At 42.2% G+C, this 17,384-nt stretch overlaps 1 protein-coding gene across 2 annotated transcripts in view; it reads left to right on the top strand.

Annotated features, from left to right (window-relative positions):
- LOC129816858 (rho GTPase-activating protein 20-like) overlaps positions 1-17,384 on the top strand; it is an 82,552-nt gene that overhangs the window by 22,528 nt on the left and 42,640 nt on the right. Inside the window, exon 1 of one of the 2 annotated variants that reach the window (XM_055871791.1) lies at positions 8,107-8,523. The exons of the other annotated variant lie outside the window; for it this stretch is intronic. Coding sequence (XP_055727766.1) covers positions 8,347-8,523 — 177 coding nt within the window. The 5' untranslated portion in view covers positions 8,107-8,346. Of the gene's footprint in view, positions 1-8,106; positions 8,524-17,384 lie in introns of those variants that run through there. 2 annotated transcript variants of the gene reach the window in all.

Below are 17,384 nucleotides of genomic sequence, written 5' to 3'. Positions count from 1 at the left end.
TCGCGCCCAGGCTCTGTCGCAGCCGGCCGCGACCGGGAGGTCCGTGGGGCGACGCACAATTGGCATAGCGTCGTCCGGGGTAGGGAGGGTTTGGCCGGTAGGGATATCCTTGTCTCATCGCGCTCCAGCGACTCCTGTGGCGAGCCGGGCGCAGTGCGCGCCGACCAAGGGGGGCCAGGTACACGGTGTTTCCTCCGACACATTGGTGCGGCTGGCTTCCGGGTTGGAGGCGCGCTGTGTTAAGAAGCAGTACGGCTGGTTGGGTTGTGCTTCGGAGAACGCATGGCTTTCGACCTTCGTCTCTCCCGTGCCCGTACGGGAGTTGTAGCGATGAGACAAGGTAGTAATTACTAGCGATTGGATACCACGAAAATTGGGGAGAAAATGGGATAAAAAAATAAAAAATAAAAATAAAAAAAATGACCCAAAAATGGACCAACCTAGATCTTAATGTTTAAAAAAATGACTGTACCTGGCTAATTCATTTGACCATGTTTTATGCTGTTTCAGTCCACACAACATGTTGTGTGTGTGTGTGTATCTGTGTGTGTGTGTGTGTGTGTGTGTGTGTGTGTGTGTGTGTGTGTGTGTGTGTGTGTGTGTGTGTGTGTGTGTGTGTGTGTGTGTGTGTGTGTGTGTGTGTGTGTGTGTGTGTGTGTGTGTGTGTGTGTGTGTGTGTGTGTGTGTGTGTGATTACATTGGAGAGGGTTGGTTCTGGGATGTAAGATGGAAAAACTTCAACACTGTAATTCTGCTTTTATTTCTGTCCCTACACAGTAAATGGGCAAGGCTAGCAGTGCACTCTCATTAAAACACACACACACACACACCATGCCTTTTAATACCATCCAAACCATGCCTTCCCGCTCCTCTTGCTGGTTAACAAACCCACAACGGAACAGACTGCCGTAAAATTACAACTCTTCAGAACCGCTCCCTCACTATTGAACGTGATTCTTTCTGCTCCTGTCCTGTACACAGTGCCACAGCTTAGATATACTGTATACACTTAGATATACTGTATACACTTAGATATACTGTATACACTTAGATATACTGTATCCATATTATGTGAAGTTTTTTTTTCAGACCAGCACTAACACAACTGATTTAAAATTATCAACTATTCATGGTTCATCCTTCAGTTAGAAGAAGGTGTGTTAGTTGTCCAACCCTGGCGTACATTTACCAAAGAGTATGGATACGTTTAGCCAACCACTCAGCCTGACCACTTCACCAAACCTTCCACCGTCTGTCCTCTGAGTGAAGTCAGGGGTGACCTTTGTCTAATGATCCTGACCCCTGCTGGAATGCAGGGCTTGACCCTTCACCCCTGAGAGGATGATAAGAGGTCCCTGGCGCTGATGGCAGCTCACACACACATAGTGCTCAAACGTTAGCACTGACGTACAAAGCCATCACCAGTGATAAGCCAGCCTGCCATAGATAAACACACTCCTCCAAAATCCTCCCTCTTCTAAATGGTCAAGATTAGCCTGACTTTGTTGGCTACTTGTCTTGACCGTCCTAACAGAGAGAAAGTGCGGTCATGCATACCTGGCTGGATGAAAACCTCTGTGGTCAATCTACTGTCAGTGACATGCCAGGACAGATAGTGCTACAGCTTTGTTGGTGTTTGGTGTAGCAATAGCAATATAGAGGACATTTCCTGAACTTTCCCCTCCCCCCAGCCCCCATTTAATTTCTACCTTGCTTCCCAAAACCAATGATTGCATTACCTCATTAATTGGTTAATTCCACTCTGTGGCCCAGAGGCTGCTCCCTTACAGTAAACATAGGACCTCCGGGCTTACATTTAGTCAACTAAATCATCACACCCACAACAGGTCCTGGGTTATCCCCTGTTCCGTTTATCCGTCTCCTCTAACACCAGGTTGACCCCTCTGTGAAACATAAACAGTCGGCCATTCCATCCCAAGGGGATGACATAAACCGAGTCACCGCATCCTCATAGAGCCTGTCCTCTCTGGTCTGTGCAGTGTACACACGCACACGCACACGGATGCTCTCTACCAATGAGCACAGTCAGTAATTAGAATAGCCAGCTCTCTATGTAGTGTAGTTTATCAGATTAGCTGGGTGAGGGGCAGAGTGTATGTGTCCACAGGAGAGCAGATGTGACAGGCTAAGACTGTCTGACTCTCCCTGTCCCTGTGTTTCTGACTGACTGTCCCTCTGTGTCTCTGTCTATGACTGTCGGCCAGACTGCCTGTGTCCCTCTGTCTCTCTCTGTAATTATGCCTGTCTGTTTCCTGTATATATACAGTGCATTTGGAAAGTATTCAGACTCCTTGACTTTTTCCACATTTTGTTATGTTACAGCATTATTCTAAAATGGATTAATAAAAAAAACTGTATCATCGATCTACACACAATACCCAATAATAACAAAGCAAAAACAGGTTTCTAGAAATCAAAAACGGAAATATCACATTTACATAAATATTCAGATCCTTTACTTAGTACTTTGTTGAAGCACCTTTGGCAGCGATTACAGCCTTGAGTCTTCTTGGGTATGACGCTACAAGCTTGGCACACCTGTATTTGGGGAGTTTCTCTCATTTTTCTCTGCAGGTCATCTCAAGCTCTGCCAGGTTGGATGGGGCGTGTCGCTGCACAACTATTTTCAGGTCTCCCCAGAGATGTTCTATCGGGTTCAAGTTCGGGCTCTGGCTGGGCCACTCAGGACATTCAGAGACTTGTCCCGAAGCCACTCCTGCATTGTTTTGGCTGTGTTCTTAGGGTCCTTGTTCTGTTGGAAGGTGAACCTTCACACCCACTCTGGGGTCCTGAGCACTCTGGAGCAGGTTGTCATCATTGAACTCTTTGGCATGAATGCCAAGCATCATGTCTGGAGGAAACCTGGCACCATCCTTACGAGGAAGCATGGTGGTGGCAGCACAGAGTACTTTTCTCTGTTCATCTTTCCCTCAATCCTAACTAGTCTCCCAGTCCCTGCCGTTGAAAAACATCCTCACAGCTTGATGCTGCCACCACTAATGCTGCAGATATGTTTTGGTACCCTTCCCCAGATCTGTGCCTCGACACAATCCTGTCTCGGAGCTCTACGAACAATTTCTTTGACCTCATGTCTTGGTTTTTGCTCTGACATGCACTGTCAACTGTGGGACTTTATATAGACAGGTGTGTGCCTTTCCAAATCATGTCCAATCAATTGAATTTACCACAGGTGGACTCCAATCAAGTTGTAGAAACATCTCAAGGATGATCAATGGTAACAGGATGTATCTGAGCTCAATTTTGAGTCTCATAGCAAAGGGTCTGAATACTTATGTAAAAAGGGTATTTCAGTTTTAATTTTTCTTAAAATGCAAAAATAAAAATACAACTGTTTTCACTTAGTCATTATGGGGTGTTGTGTGTAGATTGATGAAAAAAATAAATATTTAATACATTTTAGAATAAGGCCATAACGTAACAAAATGTGGAAAAAGTCATGGGGTCTGAATATTTCCCGAATGCACTGTATCTGTCTGTAAGAGGCTAACCCATGGTAAGCCTACAGACCCTTTCTCCCAGAGTATTGTTTTTGACCAACAGACTCATAAACCCACAGTCTCTGTCTTGTTCTGTTTGTCTCTGTGTGTATCTCTGCCTCCTCTATGGTCACTTCAACCATGAGCCCTGTCTTTCCCTCAGTCTCCATTCTCCTTCTCAGTCTGTCTCTACATCTCTCTCCTCCAAATCTCCCATCACTAACTCTTATCCTGGCTTCTCGGCCACAATGTTTAAAGAAGCATTAAGAGGCCGAGAGAGAAATAGAGACTACGGCAGGGTGATGTTGACATTTTTGCCTTTCATTTTCTTCCCGGTGTTTGTCACTGGGGTTTCAGACTAGGAATGATTGAGGGGAAAATATCCCTATTTTTGTGACTGACATGGGGATTCAGAGCTTTCCAAAGTGGAGAGTTCCCATTCCCAAAGCGGATGCTGTCTGTCTGTCTGTCTGTCTGTCGGGTCCCAGCGTCTGCTCTCTGCCCAAACACTAAAAAACAACCTCTGAACCTTTCATCCTCTCCTGTATGTCAGCCAGGCCAACCTTTCCTCTCCTTTCTCCCCTCTCTGAGAAGTGTGTGCGTGTGTATGTCATCAGGTCTAGTGTCAACATTCTGATCCAATTCTGTAACATCAACCTACTTGATAGTAAGGGTGTGGATGTCGAGGGAAGTATTTGATAAGATAAAATTACATATTTTTATGTGGCAGGTATTTAAGAAACATGCTGTCTTGTTTTAATCGTTGCTTATAAACGATAAGATGAGATAAGATCAAATGCCAGCAGTTGGTTTATATAGAAAGAGTGTCAGGCTTGAAAAAAATACCAGGTCAATAGTAATTTTCCCTCACTGAAATAGATAATTGTTCAACTCCATACCTTCCCCAGGTTTGGTTTCCAAACACTCGCCAGACCTTGACGGAGAATAGTCTTTGTCGCTCTTCAAAGCAAATGTCAGATGACATTCAAGAAGACACATATTGATTCTTGTTTCTAGGGAGAATCCCTGATGCAATTAAACTCCCTTTCCCCTTGAACTGACAATGACCGAGGGAGGCACAGACCATGAGGTGTATATCACATTGTTGCTGTGCCAACTAGGAAACTAGACTAGACATTATGATAAATAGTCAGCCGCAACACTTGCAAATGTGGTATCTTCAAAAAAGGCTTCATTTTGGGACGATATCAAGGCCTAATAGTCATAGGCTATTCTGTGACTCAGGTGACTAGTCTATACCAGCGCCATAGTCCTACTGCTTCATTAGTCTTTCAAAACAACTGTCACGACTCATGAGTGAGTTGAAAATATGGGGAAACACATTGCCTATGCCACACCAAAACATGGTCCGCCACTGGCAACTCAAACCACATTTCTGACACACCCAAACTTGTGTAGTTTTGGTTTATCCATTGAGACATGCTTTTCATGGGTAGTCTGAGAAACAGTAAATTCACCCATAAACAAGGAAATTAAAGTGTAGTTTGGAAGCAAGAACAAAAATGAGTTGGCCACTTTTGTGACAAGAAATTGATAATTTACTCAACAAATGAATGTGGCATTTTTGTGAATCTGTCTGTCAAGGTGGGTTCCAGGGAAAGTCCATCTGCTCACCTGACATCCACATGAGCGCCATTGCAGACCACCAGACTGATGATCAAAGGGACTGAGTGAGCGCTATCTCTGGTCTGACAGTTCATTTACACATAACAAGGTGGGAGCGATGAAACAACAGAGTGCCATTCATTTTCAATGGAGGGAAGTGAAGTGATCGGGTGGACCATTGGGTGACGCAAGCATGGACGAAGGAGCGGTTCATGGCTAGAAGGGATCCAGCTTTTGCCAAATTAACATCAGATTTGACTTTTAATAGCAGGTTAGGAGAACTTACACAGCAGGTTAGGAGAATAAACATATCAGGTTAGGAGAATTAGGACCTGTTAAACTCTGAGTGGTTGTTTTGGGCCCTGTACAGGGTCCGGTGAGTCACTTTCGATCAGAAAATCGAAAGTGACATATCATTTGAAAGCTACAAACCTTGTCTTTTTGGAAATCGAACTCAAATCTTACTTCTGGCAATGTAATTGAAAGCCCTGATTGCTATGGTCCTTTTAAGATGTCAGGCTTGAAAATCCGTTTGGCACAGTGACTCACTACCCAAACCAGACGCAACTGGTTTCAAGTGGCCAAGAGATGTCATGTGATCTCCTACTGCCATCTAGTGGACAAACTGGTAATCAGACAGAGGATATATTTACATCAATGGATACGTAGAGACTTCAGCTATCTCCTCGTATGTGACTCACCACCTGGATTCGGTCTTATGTAGCAAAATTTGAAATTGTGTTTTTACATTGGATAAAAGTTGTTTATTTTATTTTTACAGGGACAGTGCACATTAATCAACATTTTAGTAGAAGTGCCGGTTTTAGCCAGCCGGGTCATTTTCAACCGCAGTCCCTGGGCAGGTTATTAAAAACAATTACAATATAGACAATCATTGAGCAGTGAGCACACGCAGAGCAACATAGGACAAGCAAGACATAGCATACAGACAGAGCTACATAGGACAATCAAGACGTAGCATACAGACAGAGCAACATAGAACAAAAAGCAGCAAGACAAAATTCATAAAAGCAACAAAGTGTAAAGTAAAGACTCAGAGCTACAAAATGGTATATCATACAATGCATTTTTGAGGAACAATGGGAAAGTAATTCTGCTTTGAAAGTTGATAAACTTGTAAACTCACTTTTGAGAAAATGTCCTTTGAATGTTTTGGTATTTAGTGAAGAGCTCTTCTTTGTCTACACCCATTCAGCATCGTTCACACCCTCTTAAGTTTTAGCCCCACCCATCTCGTTTTCCTCTCAGAGCATTCAGAGCGCAAACATGACCCTCTGGCTGATGATTTGTTTACCTATGGATAACATGAAAACAGACTAACCAGCTCTGCTGGCAACAATTTCATTACGCTTTTTTGCAGACGTTTACTGACACTGGCCATATTCAACAGGTGTTGTACACTTTAGCTTAAGACATGTAGCTACCTAGCTAAGTAAACAATGAACCTAGCTATGTAAGCAACGTGTAAGATCACACGCGTCACGTAACGTTGGCTAACGAGCCAGCCAGCTAATGTTAGCTAGTTAAACAACAATGAACATAGTGCCAAATAATGTAGTTACTACACTGCATGAATATGCTGGGAGCTAACCAACCAAGTTCAATGTTAGCTAGCTAACATTAGGCTCTAACTGTCCAAGCAAACAGCTCTGGGATACAAATAATAACGTCAGCTAGGGAGCCAGCCAGCTAACGTTAGCTAGCTAGCTAACAGTACACTTTAGCTTGAAATGAAACCACTTTCTGTCAAAATTAGAAACGTGTAATATCTGTAAATGTAGCTAGCTAACGCTGCACTATCTTACCTGTATACAGCATCATGCATGATGGACGCGTCTCACTGTCACGAATGCTATGCTACGGTTGCCCTTAGTTTTTAAAAAGCCGCATTCGACAGGATTACCAACACAGACTGACCAGCTCAAATACACAGAAGACTTCTATATTGCAGACCAATCCGCACTCCTCTCTCGGCATGTCCAGCCCACTCATTATCTCGGCCAAGCATGGCTAGTGGGAAGGTTGCTGACTTTTTCTGTGGCTTAACCAACAAGGCTCGTAATTTAACAATTTTATTCGTATTTACAGATAGCATAAACATTTGTTATTAAGACACATGAAAGTTCATGTTCCAGAAGGCATTTCTGTTAAAAATGCAATTTCAAAAAACATTTAAAACGTTCAAATGGCTCTCCTGTGAAGTTGTGACTTGCGACATATGCCTAGATTCCTGAAACGGGTCATGTGTATATGCTTCCTGTAACACGAAAAATTAAGGTATGGCACGTGGGAATTTGGAATTTGCGTATGTTTATAGTGCCACCATTAGGTAAAAGATCATAAAAAACATTATTTTTATTACTTTTGGAACAGTAATTGCTTGCTAGCACGTGAGGGTGAAGCTAGCGTGGCGAGGCAGAATACAACCATACTGTAAAAATCAGCCACCTGCCAACGTTTTGGTTAAAGATAAATAGTGTCAGTCCTCACTAGTGTGTCATATCTCACACATTGTATTAAATGGCACAGTACGTTTAGTATTGTTTTACAGGTTTGGCTTAATTGAGCAGTTATAAATTAATGTATCAACTTATTGTAGGCCTGTGACTATATTTTTCCTCTTCCACGCAGTTTTTCCTAGTAAATTGAGACATGTATACAGGTTGTTTGAAGGCAAACAGACCAACTCTATTGGGTGTGCATACAGAGAGTGGGGTGGACTGTGTCATGTCTATACAGTAGAAAATTCATACTTCGCAAATGATTTTGCATTAGTCATGTTATTCTTGGCATGCAGAGCGCATTCCTTCACCTGGTCTGCAAACGGTTTGCATGTGATTTATGAGCTAGAACAGTTACCTCTCTATTAGAGCAAATGTTCATGTTTAGGCACCCAGCGGCGCTAGGACCGCCCTCAGTTCAGACTGTAGAGGCAAACCTACGCATGGGTTTGAGCCGAAACGACTACACTGCTTCAGACCGAAAGACTCCGTGTGGATCTCGTTGACAGCGATTAGAAATGATAATTTGTCAATGCGTTCTTTGAGCTTTCAGTGATGAACTCAGTCCAGGTTTATTTAACGCGTCTTGTCTCCTTTTTACCCGTTATATTGCCGTGAATTATGAATTTCTCACCGGTTTACCTCTTTATTCGTTTGGTCCTGTCGCTGGATAACTTTGGATGCAATGGGAATATGAATACGTGCGCTGTGGTTTGAAGCAGCAGCAGTCTCCAAGTCGATCTACTGTAGTAGCCTTGATGGAAACCATGTCGCCACAGCAGGGAACTATCGGACAGAATAGGTCTGGTTCTTTGACAGGGGGCAGCAAGCTCTGCGCGCTGCCAGACAGCAAAAAGGTAATGTGGATTTTGGATTGTATGGCATGGATGGTACTGAATTACTGATCTTCTTTTGGGTTTGTCACTGGGTTTGCCACTTGCTCAACTCTATATGATCTAATTCCTGGTAGGATGCCCTGCATGTTTGCTGTGGTAGGCTATTGTTGACACAGTATAGGTTCAATGGGATTTGACATGATCATTAAACTTCCAGCCTAATCTGGGTTGTGTGCATTATTCACATATGCTATTGAGAGTTACTGGTCATGTTTTGAGGGTATGTTGTCATCTATGATTCCAACTGGTTCAATCTGGGTCTTCTCTTTGTGTCACTTGGTTTCATGGATGGATTCCTGCGCTTTAACTTTAAATAGTATTTCACAAGGTTACTTATTACTGTTTATTTTTGGTTTATTTCATAATTTCAGACAACTGCTCCGTAATTATATTATCGTTTATAATGCGTTATAAGAAAATGATAAGACCCATTTTTGTAGCCTAATCCAGGCTAATTTGAAATTGATTAGTTATTAAATTTGTGTAAATTACGCATACGTAAAATTACGCATGCCACCCAATGTAAATTTCGGCAAACAATTAGATAATCAATAGGCCAAGATAAAAATAAAGAGAGCATATTCTGAAAAATGTTTAACATTCCATTTCATCTATATTTACATTCCTCTGAGTCAGTCTCCTCAAAGTTTGATGAGCTAAAGATTGGTTACAGTTTACAGACATATACAGTAGACATATTCGACTTAAAAATGTTACAATATGGAAGCAAATGAACAATGCGTGGTTGTAGTCAAAAATCTGCTCTAGATCACAAATCAATTGGGAATGATAGTCACCAGATAGACAAGAGTGGCGCTGTGTTCGAGGGGCTCTGCACTCACTGGGAGTCAATAGTTGGACCTACTGTCTGGCCTTTCGCCCCGCTCAGCATAATCCCATTTAGTTTTATTTGAGTTAATGTTAATTCACAGAATTCATGGTATAAATATGATTGCTTTAGACTTGCAAATAGCTTCAGTTTCAGTGCAAATATCACGATGTTTCCTTCAACGCCATTAGAAGTATCTTTATTATACAAACCTAACACATAAACAAACCTAACACATAATATGTATTTGTAGTATACAGTGCTTTCATAAAGCATTCATACCCCTTGATTTAGTCCACATTTTGTTGTGTTACAGCCTGAATGCAAAATGGATTAAATATTTTTTTCTCACCCATCTACACACACTACCTCATAATGAAAAAGTGAAAACATGTTTTTAGAAATGAATGTACATTTATTGAGAATGAAATACAGAAATATCTAATTTACATAAATATTTACACCCCTGGGTCAATACTTTGTAGAAGCACCTTTGGCAGCGATTACAGCTGTGAGTCTTTCTGGGTAAATCTCTAAAAGCTTTCCATACCTGGATTTTGCATAATTTGCCCATCATTTTCAGGTCCTGCCATCGGTTTTCAGGTAGATTTCAATCAAAACTGTAACTCGACCACTCAGGAACATTCACTGTCTACTTGGTAAGCAATTCCAGTGTACAGTAGATTCCGCCTTGTGTTTTAGGTTATTGTCCTCCTGAAAGGTAAATTAATTTCCTAGTGTCTGATGGAATGCAGAGTGAACCAGGTTTTCCTCTAGGATTTTGCCTGTGCTTACTGTAGCTCCATTACGTTTGTTTTTTATCCTGAAAATCTCCCCAGTACTTAACGATTATAAGCATACCCATAACATGATGCAGCCACCACTATACTTGAAAATATGGAGAGTGGTACTCAGTAATGTGTTGTATTGGATTTGCCACAAAAATACAACTTTGTATTCAGGACTAAAAGTTAATTGCTTTACCATATTTTGGCAGTATTACTTTAATGACTTGTTGCAAACAGGATTCATGTTTTGGAATATTTTTTATTCTGTACAGTATTGTAGAGTAACTACAATGTTGTTGATCCATCCTCAGTTGTCTCCTATCACAGCCACTAAACTCTGTAATCATTTTAAAGTCACCATTGGCCTCATGGTGAAATCACTGAGTGGTTTCCTTCCTCTCTGGCAACTGAGTTATGGTTGCCTGTATCTTTGTAGTGACTCGATGTATTGATACACCATCCAAAATGTAATGAATAACTTCACCATGCTCAAAGGGATATTCAGTGTATTTTTTCCCAGTTTTTTTACCCATCTAACAATAGGTGCCCTTCTTTGCGAGGCACTGAAAACCTCTCTGGTCGTTGTGGTTGACTCTGTGTTTGAAATTCACTGCTCGACTGAAGGACCTTACAGATAATTGTATGTGTGGGGTACAGAGATGAGGTAGTCATTCACATTTTTACTCCTTAACTTATTTAGGCTTGCCATAAAAAAGGGGTTGAATACTTATTCACTCAAGACATTTCAGCTTGTCATTTTAATGAATTTGTAAAAATGTTAAAAACATCATTCAATTTTGACATTATGGCCAGTAACAGAAAAAATCTACATTTAATCAATTTTAAATTCAAGCTGTAACATCAAAATGTGGAAAAGTAAAGGTGTGTGAATACTTTCTGAAGTCACTGTAGTATGCAATTAATGTGTTGGTGATTACTACTGATAATAATCAAATCAAATCAAATGTATTTATATAGCCCTTCTTACATCAGCTGATATCTCAAAGTGCTGTACAGAAACCCAGCCTAAAACCCCAAACAGCAAGCAATGCAGGTGTAGAAGCATGGTGGCTAGGAAAAACTCCCTAGAAAGGCCAAAACCTAGGAAGAAACCTAGAGAGGAACCAGGCTATGAGGGGTGGCCAGTCCTCTTCTGGCTGTGCCGGGTGGAAATTATAACAGAACATGGCCAAGATGTTCAAATGTTCATAAATGACCAGCATGGTCAAATAATAATAATCACAGTAGTTGTCGAGGGTGCAGCAAGTCAGCACCTCAGGAGTAAATGTCAGTTGGCTTTTCATAGCCGATCATTAAGAGTATCTCTACCGCTCCTGCGGTCTCTAGAGAGTTGAAATCAGCAGGTCTGGGACAGGTAGCACGCCCGGTGAACAGGTCAGGGTTCCATAGCCGCAGGCAGAACAGTTGAAACTGGATCAGCAGCACGGCCAGGTGGACTGGGGACAGCAAGGAGTCATCATGCCAGGTAGTCCTGAGGCATGGTCCTAGGGCTCAGGTCCTCCGAGAGAGAGAAAGAAAGAGAGAAAGAGAGAATTAGAGAGAGCATACTTAAATTCACACAGGACACTGGATAAGACAGGAGAAGTACTCCAGATATAACAGACTGACCCTAGCCCCCCGACACATAAACTACTGCAGCATAAATACTGGAGGCTGAGACAGGAGGGGTCAGGAGACACTGTGGCCCCATCCGATGATACCCCCGGACAGAGCCAAACAGGAAGGATATAACCCCACCCACTTTGCCAAAGCACAGCCCCCACACCACTAGAGGGATATCTTCAACCACCAACTTACCATCCTGAGACAAGGCCGAGTATAGCCCACAAAGATCTCCGCCACGGCACAACCCAAGGGGGGCGTCAACCCAGACAGGAAGATCACGTATAATAATAAATTCTGAGCCAACAATAATTCATCAATGAATATGTATGGTTTGTCTGTGTATTACCTGGTTCTGACGCTGTTCCATGTCTGTGCTAAATGAAATGTTCAACACTTCGTGTCTGCTTCTCATCTCCAGCGTTGGTTCTTACAGGTGGCTACTTCGAAGAATCTCAAATATAAAATATATTTTGATTTAACACTTTTTTGGTTTCTACATGATTCTATGTGTGTTATTTAATAGTTTTTATGTCTTCACTATTATCCTACAATGTAGAGAAGAGTACAAATAAAGACCCCGTAATGAGTAGGTGTGTGTATATGTGTGTGTGTTTTATTTTTTGGGGGGAACTCAGTCAGAGTCTAAACTTCCTGTTGAGTTAGAATAGTAGGATTCACAAGGTGCAATTTTGAAACTTAGTTGTGCATCAGCAGTCTTCCGTTTGTTATATGTCAATCACTGACAGGCACTCAATTAGCCCATGTAAGTTAATGTTTTTTAGATTGGTAAATTAGTCTAGTTAGTCTGGCCAGCTTTCCAAACTTGTAGTAATCATGTCTGAATTACATGTGCCCAGAGGCCCTAAACTCCATGTGGCCCCCCATTTGATTGTGTTAGTCAATCTCACTCGGATATATTAACATGACATAAGTCATGGCAACATTTGTAGAATTGCCAGAAATTAGCTTTAAAACTGCAACAACAACCAAAATCTGTAAAGAAAACTCATTTGTTTACTTTTTGTTAATAAAATACTTTTCCTGCTGAGTTAATGTGAGTTAATATGTAGCAGCTAATTTTATAGCTAATAGGCTATGTCAGCGTTTCCCAAACTTGGTCCTTGGGACCCCAAGCATTGCATATTTAGTTGTTTGCCCGAGCACTACACAGCTGATTCAAATAATGAACTCTTCACCAAGCTTTGATGATTTAAATCAGCTGTATAGTCCTAGGGCAAAAACCAAAAAATGCACCCCTTGAGGTCCCCAGGACTGAGTGTGGGAAATACTGGATCAAGAAAGGTGAATGAAGATACAGCAGTTCTTAAATTGTATAGAAATGCAGTAAATGAGCTTTAACTTTCGGACCTCACTTAAACGCAGACCCTGGTTACGGCCCTGGGGAGTGGTGCTCCACTGCGGCTGACCTTGTGCTGCTTCACGTGTGTGTGTGTGTGTGTGTGTGTGTGTGTGTGTGTGTGTGTGTGTGTGTGTGTGTGTGTGTGTGTGTGTGTGTGTGTGTGTGTGTGTGTGTGTGTGTGTGTGTGTGTGTGTATCTGGGGGTGTTGGGAAAGGCAGAAGACAAATTTCCATTCTAACAATTCTATTATTCTAAACTGTTCTCTCATAACAGTTATGTTTATGAGAGAAGTTCTCAGATATGGTTATGAGAGAAGTTCTCTTTTCATTGGTTTCCCTCTAAATGCGTGCAACCAATGAAAAAAGGATCCTTTGGAAAGGTCCATACAGGTTGTCCTCATGATTGAGTTCACTGGGTAAATCTATGGAGATATATTTCTATCAAAATGTTTAATATACTGTATGAGTAGTGAGTCACCAACAAAATATGTGTTTTGAAAATACAGAATGCAACCTTTAAATAAAAATCATAGTCTGTAAATATGCCAATTGAGTTTCACAAACATATGTCATGGTCCAAAAGCAAATAAGTCATAATTAACAAAAGCAAATGACAATTAGCAAATAAATGCAAGACAAGTCTTTTTGTAACACAGCACATTTTAGAAAAATGTTCTTGCTTTGAAAACACAACAGTGGTAAAATATGTGACTTGCATTACATTTGTGAGTTGCTCCACATATTGTGAGTGGCCTCACATATTTGCCAGTTGTGCAGATTTAAAATACGGCATCCAGAATAGGACATCCTAAATTCTCATAAAAATAAGGTAAACATGAATATATCAAATAATTACTTAAAGGATACAAAACCGATGCATTTCTAACTTAATTTCCTCCTTTTATAGCTTATTTTGCTTGATCCCTTCCTTTCCTCCACTCCTCTGCTTTCCTAGCTCCCTTTCCTTCTATCCTTTTCTAGCTCCCTTTCTTTCTTTCCTTGGTCTTTCCTATCTTCCTTTCCTAGCTGCCTTTCCTTGATCCCTTCCTTTCCTCCCGTCCTTTGCTTTTCTCGCTCTCTTTCCTCCTATACTTAACCAACTCTCTTTCCTTTCCTCTTACCTAGCTTCCTTTCTTCTTTTTGTTGGTCCTTCCCTAATTTCCTTTACTTTCTTCCTTTCCTAGCTTTATTTAATAATTTCCTAGTTCCCTTTCCGCCTTTCCTTTCCCAGAACCCTTTCCTCTTTTCCTTTCCTAGCTCCTATCCTCTTATCCTTTCTGAGCTTCATTTCCTAGCCCCCTTTCTTCCTTTCCTTTTCTAGCACCCTTTCCTTTCCTCCTTTCCTAGATCCCCTTCCCACATTCCTTTTCTAGCTTCCTAATCGTCTTCTAGCTCATTTTCCTTTCCGCCATTCATAGCTTCCTTTCCAACTTTCCTTTCCTAGTTCCCTTTCCTCCTTTCCAAGGAAAGGTATTTAGGAAAAGAGGAAAGGGATCTAGGAAAGGAGCTGAATGGAGGCTAGGGAAGAATGGAAGCAATGAAAGCAGGAAAGGGAGCTAGGAAAGTAAGAAAGTTATCTAGAAAGGAGGAGAAGAAAGGAAGGAAGAGATGCATAGGATAGGAGGAAAGGAAGCTAGGAAAGTAGAAGAAAATAAACTAGGAAGTAAAGGGAGCAAGGAACGGAGGAAATAAAGCGAGGAAAGGAAGAAATTAAAGGAGGAATGGAAGATGGGGAAAGCAAAGCAGGGGATGAAAAGAAGGAAGCAAAGGAATCTAGGAAAGGAGGAAATGGATATAGGAGAGGAGGAGAGGGAAGAAAATGGAGCAAGAAAAGGAGGAAAGAGCGCTAGGAAAGCAAAGGGGGGGTGGATAGGAAAGGAATCACGGAACTGAAGCTAGGAAAGTAGGAATGGAAGATATGAAATGAGGAAAGGAAAGGGAGTTCGGTAAGGAGGATAGAGAGCAAGGAAATCAAAGGAGGGGAGGAAAGGAAGGGATGGGATGGGATCACTGAAAGGAAACTAGTTAAGTACGAAATTAAGATAGGAAAGGAAGCTAGGATATCAAACAGATGTATTTCTAAAAGAAATTGTGATATATTCATTTTTATCTTATTTTTATGAGAACTGAGGGTGTCCTAATCTGGATGCCGTATATTATTTATGCACAAACTGATCCATAAAATGCAACTCACAAATATGTAGCAACTGTCATGTGCACTCCCTCTCCGGCTTCTAGGTCACCAGGCTGCTCGGTATGGAATACACCTGTCACCATCGTTAAGCACACCTGCACGTCTTCAGACTCCATCACCTCTCTGATTACCTTCCCTATATTTGTCACTCCCTTTGGTTCCTTCCCCATGCGTTATTGTTTCTGTTTCATGTCTGTGTGTTGTTTGTGTTGATTGGTTTGTATTTAGTTGCGTTTATTTATTGAAACACTCACTCCCTGAACTTGCTTCCTGACTCTCAGCACATCATTACAGAATAACGCGTCACCTAAGGGAAGCATCAGGGAGTGTTTTTTTTGTGTCAGGTGGAATGACGTCGGGTTCGGAAGCCGCTACAGGCTTTCACGCCTCAGCCGGATAGTCAGGCTTTCACGCCTCAGCCGGATAGTCATGCTCTCACGCCTCAGCCGGATGGTCAGGCTCTCACGCCTCAGCCGGATAGTCAGGCTCTCACGCCTCAGCCGGATGGTCAGGCTCTCACGCCTCAGCCCGGATGGCCAGGCTCTCACACCTCAGCCGGATGGTCAGCATCTCACGTCTCAGCCGGATGGCCAGGCTCCCCTGCTTCCACCGGCTCGTTGGGCTTTCATACCTTCGCCGGATCGCCAGGGTCCCCTGCTTCCACCGGATCATCAGGTTCCTGCGTCCCAACCGGCGACAGGTTCCCGCGCATCAGCAGGGGTGACCGGTCCGCTCCTGATCCCCGGGATCGTCTTTTTGGTCTTCGTCCGGCGGCTAGATCCGCGCATCGGGGAGGGGGTACTGTCACGTGTGCTCCCTCTACGGCCTCTAGGTCATCAGGCTGCTCATTATGGCGCACACCTGTCACCATCATTATGCGCACCTGCCCGTCATCAGACTCACCTGGACTCCATCACCTCCTTGTTTCCCTGCCCTATATATGTCATTCCCTTTGGTTCCTTCCCCAGGTCCCATTGTTTCTGTTTCAGTTTCCTGTCTGTGTGTTGTTCGTGTTTCTTGTTTTGTTCATTTGTTTATTAAATTATGCACTCCCTGAACTTGCTTCCCAACTCCCAGCGTACACGTTGCAGCAACTCACAAATGTCATACAAGTCACAAATATGTAAAATGCCTGTCACATGTAATCCATGGAGTCACAAATGTTGTTACAATTACAAAAACATATTTGACCACTGTTTGCAAAGCAATACATATGTTTGTAAAATGTGCTGTGTTAATCAGGAAACATTTTGTCTTGCATATTTATTTGCTAATCATCATTTGTTTTTGATAATGGCAAAAAAGTATTTAGTCAGCCACCAATTGTGCAAGTTCTCCCACTTAAAAAGATGAGAGGCCTGTAATGTTCATCATAGGTACACTTCAACTATGACAGACGAAATGAGAGAAAAAAATCCAGAAAATCACATTGTAGGATTTTTTATGAATTTATTTGCAAATTATGGTGGAAAATAAGTATTTGGTCACCTACAAACAAGCAAGATTTCTGGCTCTCACGACCTGTAACTTCTTCTTTAAGAGGCTCCTCTGTCCTCCACTCGTTACCTGTATTAATGGCACCTGTTTGAACTTGTTATCAGTATAAAAGACACCTGTCCACAACCTCAAACAGTCACACTCCAAACTCCACTATGGCCAAGACCAAAGAGCTGTCAAAGGACACCAGAAACAAAATTGTAGACCTGCACCAGACTGGGAAGACTGAATCTGCAATAGGTAAGCAGCTTGGTTTGAAGAAATCAACTGTGGGAGCAATTATTAGGAAATGGAAGACATACAAGACCACTGATAATCTCCCTCGATCTGGGGCTCCACGCAAGATCTCACCCCGTGGGGTCAAAATGATCACAAGAACGGTGAGCAAAAATCCCAGAACCACACGGGGGGACCTAGTGAATGACCTGCAGAGAGCTGGGACCAAAGTAACAAAGCCTACCATCAGTAACACACTACGCCGCCAGGGACTCAAATCCTGCAGTGCCAGACGGCCCGTCTGAAGTTTGCT

The sequence above is a fragment of the Salvelinus fontinalis genome, chromosome 19, assembly GCF_029448725.1.
Source record: "Salvelinus fontinalis isolate EN_2023a chromosome 19, ASM2944872v1, whole genome shotgun sequence".
Lineage (NCBI taxonomy): Eukaryota > Metazoa > Chordata > Actinopteri > Salmoniformes > Salmonidae > Salvelinus > Salvelinus fontinalis.
Note: the sequence above shows the minus strand (reverse complement) of the source record. Positions and strands in the feature narration are given on the sequence as shown.